The sequence below is a fragment of the Anguilla anguilla genome, chromosome 11 (genome assembly GCF_013347855.1).
Source record: "Anguilla anguilla isolate fAngAng1 chromosome 11, fAngAng1.pri, whole genome shotgun sequence".
In the NCBI taxonomy this organism is placed as follows: Eukaryota; Metazoa; Chordata; class Actinopteri; order Anguilliformes; family Anguillidae; genus Anguilla; species Anguilla anguilla.
Window position 1 is genome coordinate 17,919,604 of NC_049211.1, and position 10,720 is coordinate 17,930,323.

Genomic DNA, 10,720 nt, shown 5'->3' on the forward strand with positions numbered 1-10,720 from the left:
AATGCATCCTGGGTCATAACAGGATGCATTTTGTGCATGTCTTAAAGGCTGCTTGAACAAGAGCACCATGGTTACTGTATCATATTGGTGATGAACAACGATGCTTAACAAAATAGGACCTGTCCTGGAGAAACATCAACCAATCAAATGCAAGAGCATACTTTACAATTGCATGAGAATGGCCATGTTACCAACAAAAATTCTAATTATGTTCCCTCTATTTGTCACTGAAATTAAAACACACATACACACCCACACATAATAGATAGATAGACAGATAGATAAACATTGTATATCTTGAAATAACCTTCAAAACCTTTGCAAAATAAATGTTTGAACAGAAAAATTTTCCTCTAGTATTTCATGGGAACTGAACTATAAAAATTTGTAAATAAACATATGCGACTTCGGAGCTCAATGAAACAATAGTTGAACTATTCCTCCATCTGTCAGGAGTCCGTCTGTCCATCATGGGCAGGACGTGTATGTGTCATTGTGTTAATATTCTGTTTCTGTCATCAGTCACCACAATGGACCATGGGAATGCAGGGCCAAGGAACAGGTGACCATGACATACGGGGTGGGGGTGGGGTTCCTCATTTCTGCACATTTCTCTGGGATTCCCCAACAATCCCCTCCCCATCTGGGTGAGCCTGGGACACTTTTGTAGAATTTCACACAAAAAAACTAAATGGGATCATTTGAGAGAAAAAGTTGCCAAAGCCACTGACCATGAAAAATCTAGGTTTGATCATGCTCACTTTGGACCTTCAACCCTGTGATTTCCAACACCGCTTTTCAAAATTGCGCTGAGGCACATGCGGCTCAGTTCAGGACAAGATGCGTTGACTTGTCATATCTTAACCGTGTGCGCTTGTTTTCACAGTAAGTCAAAGCTAAATCAAAAGGCAGTGAGCATTTGAGAGTGGGGTTATGATTCAGGTCAGGTAAGAGTGGTGTGGTGTTCCCGCTTTGAGGTCTATGGAGGCTCACATGAATGGGGGTAGAGGTATTCAAACCCCAGGATAAGACTACAGCATATGCAGCTCTGAAACCACTTCATTTCACTTCGAATGCTACTCTTAGCATAGTTATGCAGGTTGGTTTTTGGGATATTTGGATGAGGATGGAATGACTGTTCTTTCTGCTCAGCGTTGGGCACGGGGCCTATATTTGTTTCAGAGCAAATAGAGGAAGTCTGTCATTGACTTCTCCAGTGTGGATTTGTTTGATGGGGAAAGTGATATCGGGGTGTATGAGTGGTTTTGGACCAGGGACAAAGAGAAGGTTGACAGGGAGCAGAGATGGATTGTGCGAGAGAAAGAGTGTGAGTGTGTGCCGTATCTCTCCTCTGGCAGTGGCAATAGCAGGGGGAGCGAGGGGGGCGGGGAGTGTGCGGGGCGGGGGGGGGGGGGGGGGTGGGACGGAGGCGGCACTTGTGGGGCTGTTGTCCTAATTCAACCCCCATCCTCACGTCCTTAGGTTTGTCTTTTCCAGTCCGGGGTGGTGAGGAGGGGGGGTGAACGGGGCGCGATGGTTTTTGTTTTTGAGGGCGCCGCTGGTCCATTGTAAGAGCAGCCTGTTCTTTCTCTCGACCTCTGACCTGCATTGTTGAGGGGCTCCTCTTTCGGGGAGCAGAGACAGCTGGGGGACCGGCAGGGGGCTGATGGACAGCTGGGGCTAAGGGGGAGAGGGAGGGAGGGAGAGAGAGAGAGAGAGACAGACAGAGAGAGACAGCAAATGAGAGAGAAAGAGAGAGAGGGACAGAGATGGAGGGAACAGAGAAGAGAGATGATAAAGAGGGAGAGAGAAGTGATAGTGTCAGAGGAAGAAAAGGAGGGAAAGAGACAGAGAGAAAGAACAAATGTAATATTCTAACCACTATGTGTCTTTATATCTTGTTTTTTTTTTGATAATTAAAATGTTTAATGCCAATAAGCTTATTTAAAATGAATGTGACTGCAAAAAAAGAGGGGGAAGGGTGTGGGGTGCGGGGGCGGGTACAGAAATACCAATACACACAAACTTAAAACAGGTTCCGATCAACTTTGCTAAAAATGGAAATAAGAGTAACTTCAGTCATTGAGTGTGGATGTACATAAAAACCCAGTAGGGTTTTGCAGCAGAATTCACAATGTTTTCGGATTATTATACAGTCACCACGTCTGCATGATAATACTCATGGTAATGTGGTTGAACATAATTATAGCACTAGCAAAGAAAAAATCAATGAAGAAGTGATACCAGAAAAATTATTCCTCCTTGTCTAATTCACAGCAAAATACACAAAAGGCCTAGTAATGAACAATTCATGATAAATGTCCTTAAATGAAATAGGGAGAGTTAAATAAAATAGGAAAAGAAGTTCTATCTAAATTGCAGGTTTCTAATATAGTGAATTGTGACATAGCTGTTCTCTTAGCAGGGGACAAAGATGATACCTGTATTGAGCTGAATAGTTATGAAATTATTTTTTATTTAAAAAATTAACGTTCAGAATTTGAGGCAGGCTTTTATAAATACATTTATCGAAAAAATTGGCAAATTTAACAGAGTTGAGATGATAGATGTTAAGAATACCAAAGTTCTGATAGATCAGAAAGAGAGACTAAACCAAATTATAAAACAAGCCAAATATGCATTTGGAACATTAGGAAAAATAACCAAAACTAGAAGCTAACTTGATTGCCATCAGCCTTCAATGGCCAGTGGCTTTACATTGGCTGCGTGTCTCTTCAGGGTCACAGACACACTGCATACAGATCCCAAGCTAGGACAGGCTCAGTGGCTACAGCCGGACAATTGTCCCACATGACAAAATCTGCTCTGGAGACCCCCTTTTGAGTTATATCCTCCTCAGGCATGGCTATTGCCATTCTGTTCTGCTCTGTGGTTGGCGGGGTGTTGGTTTAGGTCCTCCGGAGTCCTTCCAGCCCTGTCAGGCCCTAACCAATCACCATTGCCACCTATGTCTAGTACCGGCTCTGGTTCAACATCACCAATCACTGCATGGTATGTATGATTTGAATTTAAGACAGATCTTCTCCTTCACTAATGAGACTATCCTCAGGACTAGAATGGCACACACAGAGATGATGTTAGAATCATTATTTCAAAATATTTCTTGACCGCTTGTGAAGGCAAAGAGGTAACACACATCAGCAAATAATTAACATATTTCCATTTCCTGGATCTTTAAAGTAGTTAAATAAATAAATAAATAAATAAAGAATAAAAACATGCACATCCAAAATCTCAACAGATAAAGTTGAGTCCATGCACTGCAAACACAGAATCGGAAAAGCAAACCCTGGTACTGTCACCGTGGCAACAAAAGTTCTAGCAAGTCTTCTGGAACTCTTCCTTTCTCTACCACTGAGGATGCAATGATGGCATTACTGCAGTGCCATGAAAAAGCATTTGCTCCCTTTCTGGTTTCCTCTATTAATGCATAATTGTCATACTGAATGGTTTCAGATATTTTGACAAAATGTAATATTAGACAAAGGAAACTGATGTAAACACAAAATACATTTTAAAACATGTTTGGTAATATCGAACATCCATATCACCCATGTGAAACATTAATTGCACCCTTTAACTTAATTGCTTGCACCACCTTTAGCAGCAATAAGTGCAACCAAATGCTTTCACATTGTTGTGGAGGAGTTTTCTGTGGACAATTGCTTTAATTAAAACAGATTTTTGAGCATGAACTGTTTGTTTCATGTCCTGCCACAGCACAGACTTTTACTAGGCCACTCCAAACATTAATTTTGTTTCTTTTCAGCCATTCAGACGTGGACTCACTTTTATGTTTTGGATCATTGTCTTGCTGCATAATCCAATTACACTTCAGCTTCAGTTCACGGACAGGTGACGGGACATTCTCCTTAAGAATTTTCTGGTGCAGAGCAGAACACATGGTTCATTCAATAATGGCCAGTCATCCAGGCCCCATGGCAGCAAAGCATCCTCACACCATCTCGCTACCATCACGTTTGACTGTTGGTAGGAAGTTCTTATTGTGAAATGCTGTATTTGCTTCACGCCAAATATAATGGGACTTGTGTTGTCCATTTTTCACTCATCTTTCCTTAGAACATTATCCCAAAAGGCTTGTGAATTATCCAGGTGCTTTTCTGCACATGTGAGATAAGCAATGATGTTCATCTTGGTCAGCAGTGGTTTCCACCTGGCTACTATATCATGAATCCCATTTTTTCTCTGTCACTCTAAGGTCAGCAGAATCATAAACACTGACCTTAGCTGAAGCTAGAGAGGCCTACAGTTCTTCAGATGTTTTTTCCTGAATGGGTGATCGCTGTGTCCTTGGAGGCACTCCTGGGAAGATTCACCACTGTTCCAAGTGTTCTCCATTTGGAGATAACAACTATCACTGTGGTTAGATGAAGTCCCAAAGCCTTAGAAATGGCTTTGCAACCCTTTCCAGACTGATATATTTTAAACGTTTTTCTCATCTCTGCTGAAATTTCCTTTGATTGTGCCATAGTGTGTAGAAACTTTGTGGTGATTCCTTCACTCTGATGTTCAGCTTCAATATCAGTGAGGTTCAGATTCAACAGGGCTAGCTAAAATCAAGCCTGGTTGTGTTCAATCAACAAAATATAATTCTCAATTGAATTTGGTTAATTGACTGATTGAATAACTACGGGGGTAATTATTCTTTCACAAGAGTGATATGGGTTTTTGATAACTTTTTCAATAAATAAATAGAATAACAATTTTAAAAATGTGTTTTGTGTTTACCCAGTCTCCAATCATCTAATATTACATTTTATCTAAAGATATGAAACCATTCTGTGTACGAAATATGCAATAATAGAGGAAATCAGAAAGGGGGAAAATATTTTTCACAGTACTGTACATTAGAACATTGTCCCTTCTACCACTGATGATGTAACAATGGCATTATTACATCATCCATGTTCCACACTTCATACCATATCCTGCAGGGTGCAACAATGCAATCATAACTCACAAATTCTCTGTGTCGGGGAGCAAAATGCGATGCCTGGATACTGAAACACTGCTGGCTCTGCCCTGTCAGTGTGGAGTAGTCACATTCCGATCATGATAAATGACTGTCTTGTCAATCTGATTTTCCCGTAGAGTGACTAAAGCGGGGACCCATTCAGCCTAACTGCGATAGGCGTAGTCTGAGGGCGGGGGCGTGGTTGAGGTCCCACTCCCCATTTGCTGAAACATCATTCATTCCCTAGTGACTAGGCACCAGCCTATGCTCACTTTTGAAAATGAGGCCTACTCCACGGCTAACTGCCAAGACAAAACCTTTAAGCGGCAATAACTAAAAGGTAAGCTAAAAGGTAGCAAGAAAACGGATGGCAGTATTAATTCATATCCCTTTCCATTGCAGCTGCAACAGCGACGCATTTGTCCAATGCGAATCATCCTTGGGGGGTGTTGCTGGGGCAGGAAGGGAGAAAATCAGATTCGGGAGAAAGGGGGAGGGAGGGTTGGTGCAGGCTTCTGATTAAAAAGTACAAGATGGGGGATGGAGGGATGGGAGGGATGGATGATGGAGCATTAAAGTGCTGCCTGAACCTCTCTCCTCTGTTTTATTCCTCGCTCCCCCCTTTCAGCTGTGCTAATCCAGTGACCAAACAGCTCCGACCCGCGCTAAATGAAAGGTCCTGAGCCGCGGGGACGAGATTGAGGGATAAAGCATTGTGATTAAGATTGTATTAATGGGGCCATAGCAGGGCCTGGAAGGGTTTAATCAGTGTCTGCTCTTCGATAATCCCTCGCTTTTAAGCCGGGACTAACACCACGATCCTCCTCCTCCTCGGCCGAGAGTACACACGCAAGAACAGGGAGACGTGGGGCACGGGGGTGGAAGAGCGGGGGGTAAGAAAGAGGGAAGGGGGCACAGAGACGAAGGGGAAAAAAAAGACTTTGAGGCTGAGTTTGAGGGGGTGCAGGAGAGTGGGAGGGCGGGATGGAGGGAGGGGGAGGAGTGAGTGAGGAAAAGAAGGGAACAGAAAAAGAAGTGATTGTGAAGCAAGAGGCACCGCGCAGGATGTCGTGCCGGAAGGTCTCAAAGTGTCACGTCTTTGTGGTAGAAAAGATGATCGTTTTGAGGAAGCCAGTGAGTTCCAGGGGGTTAGTCCTGAAAATATTTCCAGGATCAATGTGATCGAAAGTTTGCGCCGTTCAAGCTGTGCCCTGAACTTGTGGCCTTCAAGCAAAGTCACTGATTGATGACCCTACAGAATAGAAACTCTGTCTCAGATATTGATCACTAATCTTTCGTCATTAACCCTGGAACCAAATGTTGCCACTCGGGGTCACAGACAAGCAGAAAAAGCAAGATATCAACATAAACAGGGGATTCCTAAATTGCACCAGGCAATTAAACATGTGGCCTCTATAGACTTCTGGGAACTCATTACATTATTACATTACATTGTGATCATTATTATGCTCTTATCCAGAGTAACAAATTCATTTAGCAACATTTCCAGAATGACATGCAGCAAGAGTGACAGAAAGAAAAGGGGTAGAAAGGGAGAAATGAAAAAAAAGTAATTCTGGAAGGCAAAGGGGTTTAGCAAGATACTACCGAAAGACAAGGAGTAAAAACAAAGGAAAAGATTGAAAAATGAGGGCAGAGTGAAGAGGTGAGTTTTCAGGGGTAGTGGGGTGTGGGTTACGCCTGGTCCCCCTTGACGCTCACGCGAGCAAGAGTGAGTCAGAGTTAAAGAGCTTCTAATGGGATCTGGATGCTGTCATGTTTACTCTGGCCCCCCGCTGCACGCCCTCCTCTTTGTGGAAGTCGCCCGGCTTTGAGACTCCACAATGGGCAGAGAGGAGGGACAGATGGGGCACAAAAAGAAAGGAGAGGTAGGAGGGTCCGCCCGTCTGAAGGAGAGCCGCTCGACAGTATGCACGAGGGACAGAAATGGAGAGAAAGAGAAAGAGGCAGGAAAAGATAGACGGGGACACTTTGGCTCTGCTTGAGGAATACTGCCAGACCTGGGCCCTGGCAGTTAACATGAACAAGTTGTGATGCACCTTTCAGGAGACAGATACTAGGTATCGAGGGTCACTTAACTCTGGGCAACAAAACAAGAAAAGCTCTGGGAACTGTTCTGGGACTGCATACATTCAATATGAAGATGTGCCAGATTTTAAGCAATGAAGAATGGGCTCTTCACATTTGAGAACAGGAAGGTGGTGCGGAGGACTAAGAGAGTATTTCTCCTTAATCAAATATCTGCACGATCTAATCTCACATGCTATCCTGCTCTGCTTCAGTCTGACACAGACCACCAAGTCTGCGGAAAGGTGACAGGGGTCAAGGGGTCATCCAGGGTCAGTAAACGCAATTGTCCTTTTAGCTATCGCCACACTGGGATGTGTGTATGTGTGTGTGTGTGTATGGGTGTGTATATGTGTGGGCACAGTAAGAATGCTGGGAAAATGCCTTCCTTTCAATAATTTCAGTTTTTATGCATACCTGCAGTGATGTAATGTACACAGAAGGACAAGAACAACTACAATAAATGTTCACAGACAAAAACTAACTGCGGAATGGAATCCAAATGCACGTCAACACATGTATACAAAAACAGGGTGGGTGTTCAGAAGGGGAGGAACAGATTAAAAAAACAACAGGGGAAGATATATTTCTCAAGACGGGCTCCTGAATAAAACTAGACAGACGGGGCAGAATGTCCTGGTGGATACTGGGCGTGGATGCTAAGAGGGCAGGGGAGGGGCTTAAGAACCTGAGGGACAGATGGGGCATGTTCTGTCTCAGGTTGTGAACTTTCAGTTGGTAACATCTGTCTGTCTGTTTGTCCATCTGTCATGGCTAGATGCTCCCAACATATTGAATGCCCTGGTACCTTGCATTAAAACGTTTTGAGCAAAAAAACACCACTTGATCAGCGAACTGTGGTTACATTTTAAATACTTATAATGGAGGCATAAATAAAGGACCATTTGAACGTTCCTACTCGTAAAGACTAGATAAAAATGCAATATTCTGTATAGCTTCCTTGTCTTGCCTAAAAAGATCACCAAGAACTTTTGTGTGTTTATGTGGGGGGGGGGGGGGGGGGGGGGGGGGGGGGGGGGGGTTATTATCTAATTTTTAGCACAGTTGCAGTTATAATTTAACATGTGGCTTTCTCCAGTACTGTAAGTCAATATGTGCGCAAGAATAAAAAACAGCCCAAAAACAGGTTTCAGGGGAACGTTCCAAACACAGTCCACCATTGCGTTTTACAAGAGCAATTTATAAATGCTTGATACAATTACCGTGTACTTTTAAAAAGCACAACACGTTGGGGCCGCAGAACGGCTCGTCCTGCCGAGACACTGACCCACTGGGATCCAGTGTGTGGCTGTGTGGGTTCTGCCGGCCATCGGCCGTCTCAGGGAACGGCATGCACTTGGCCATAGCAATTTGTAGAGCGACCATAAGCTATATCCTGTAAACCACGCATTTGCATTAAACAATAAATACTTACACGACAAGCATTAGAATTCATTTGAACCTGTGAAATACCAGTGGCACATGGTAGCACCTCCCATTTTAGGGTACGTGAAGCCTCACTCCCCTCGTTAGATGTAAGCACGTGCAGGCCTGTGGCGAAATCACTGTCCTATTCACCCAGACGGCCTGGACTGCCTCTCTTTCACCGTCCTGTTGGCTCTGGGGCCTGCAGAACCCTATTGTCTGTCCTCTGTACTACCCTGTCCCCCCTCCCCTATTCCAGGGTCTAGGGTCAGAATGGCAGCTTTTCAGCTGAGAGCTTAACCCCTGAGCGATGCGCGGAGAGTCGAAATGGGGACTTCAAAGAGAGAACCCTCAGAATCCGAATGTGTGCAGCATCCACCCTCCTCCTCAGAGGAGAGGGGAAATGATGAGCTGCATGGACTCCGAGCCCAAAAAAATGCCTAATCAGACCCAGGTGCTATCAGTCCGTCTGTCTTCATCGTTGCTGTACAGTCAGCACACTGGACAACTGACAGACGGGTGTGCTGGTTAACTAAACTCTGATGCGCCACGGTTTCATCACGCCAATTGAATTCCATTAATAATACATTACTGCCATTTCGCAGATGCTTGTGTCCAGAGCAACTTTCATAACTTGTTGCTTTTTTCCATTTAAATAAACCTGACTGCTTAAACAAAAAACTTGACCTGACAAGGACCCACCAGGACCGACACGTTGTTTGATACCAATAAAAGATTTATATGGAGTTCTGATGTGGTGGCACAAAATCTGATGTGGTGAGCTAGTCCATTTCCCACCCTGATTTGGACATGGCACTTGTCTGTAACTGCAGCCATGTGGATGCAGGAGCCCCACTGCCGGGTGATGCCAATTAGTTTCTTTTGAGCCAGACTACAGGTAAGCTCACATGGAGTCTGAGGAAGACCTTTCATATGCAGGTGCCCGATTGACCGGTGCTAAATGGAGATGAAACTTGGACCACCAACCGACTGAACCCTCCCATATGCATCGCTCTACAGAGCTACAGGACAGACCGCACCGGCATGGTCCAGATTCGATCCGTGACCATGCACCGCGGCACAGAGCATTAACCGAATGAGCCATCCAGCAGTACCCCCTACATCTGCCTTTAAACCATTTTGTCTCAAAGCACCTTAGGCTGTAACTGCTGACAAAGCACAAGTTGTATGCAAAATGGGGAAGGCGCAAGCTTGCAGATACGCGTGAGAAAGTAAGCCGTCCTCATCAATGCAAGTGCATGTGTTGCGCACGCGAACGCATAGTCATGGAAAGCCTAGCAGCACCTGGTGCCGGCGGGCCCAGAGGCTGCAGCTGGTCAGCCTGGAACAAGCCGCCAAGCGCTATACGGTGGGGGGGTGGGGGTGAAAGGATTTCACCTGCCATCTCCAGGCACACCAACTTTACTAGCTTGGATGGATGGCATGGTTGCAAGTTTTGGGAGACATATGAATGACAATAAACAGGATCTACCAGCATGTAAATGTTACATCACTGATTTGTTTTGTTTTTTTTTTGCGGTTAGGTGGGGATGGAGAGTTAAGCAGCTGATCAGAGCTCAATGTCAAAGCTGCACATTAGACATTAATCCAGGGCAGTGGGGCAGATCACAATTATCACAAGACATTCCCTCTTTCTGTCCCTTCTCTCTCTCTCTCACACACACTATTCTCATCCTAAACACCAAATTGCACCCCTAAAAAAGGCAGTATTTTTCTTGCTGTGTGCCATTGAGTCAATTGTTCAGATAGTGGGGAAGGTAAACGGATGGTTCCTTCTGCCCTATCTAAGTCCTCCTCTCTGGCATTGGTACCAGTACTCTGTACCACAGACCCAAACTGTCCCCACTCCTTACACCAAATAATCAACTTTTTCTTCCCATTCTCTCCCCATGACAACCTAGTCCTCTCTTCCACTCTGAGCAGTGCTCATGTGTGACAGATGTTACTTGGCAACAGTTGGTACTGAAACAAGGGGGAGGGGCTTAACAGCCATCTGTCCGAGGTTAAAGTTCAGCAAGGGTGGGGGGGAGGAAAGGTTCTCCTATCCCCAAGTTCAGCTCAGGGAACTAAAAACGAGGAAGCAAGCAGATACCCATTTAAGAAATCTTAAACTCTGGTGGGCCCATTTCTGAAATGCCTGTTCATCTTGTTCATGACTGACAAAATCATGGTGGAAAGAAGAACTCAGCC

General features: G+C 44.6%; 1 protein-coding gene across 1 annotated transcript in view; it reads right to left on the bottom strand.

Moving 5' to 3' along the window:
• Positions 1-1,470: 1,470 nt before the first annotated feature.
• The window catches only part of ogg1 (8-oxoguanine DNA glycosylase), a 13,008-nt gene continuing 3,758 nt past the window's right edge, over positions 1,471-10,720 (bottom strand). Inside the window, exons 6-8 of the mRNA XM_035382206.1 lie at positions 7,278-7,319; positions 6,781-6,833; positions 1,471-1,680 (exon numbers count right to left, since the gene is read on the bottom strand). Coding sequence (XP_035238097.1) covers positions 1,471-1,680; positions 6,781-6,833; positions 7,278-7,319 — 305 coding nt within the window. The remainder of the gene's footprint in view (positions 1,681-6,780; positions 6,834-7,277; positions 7,320-10,720) is intronic.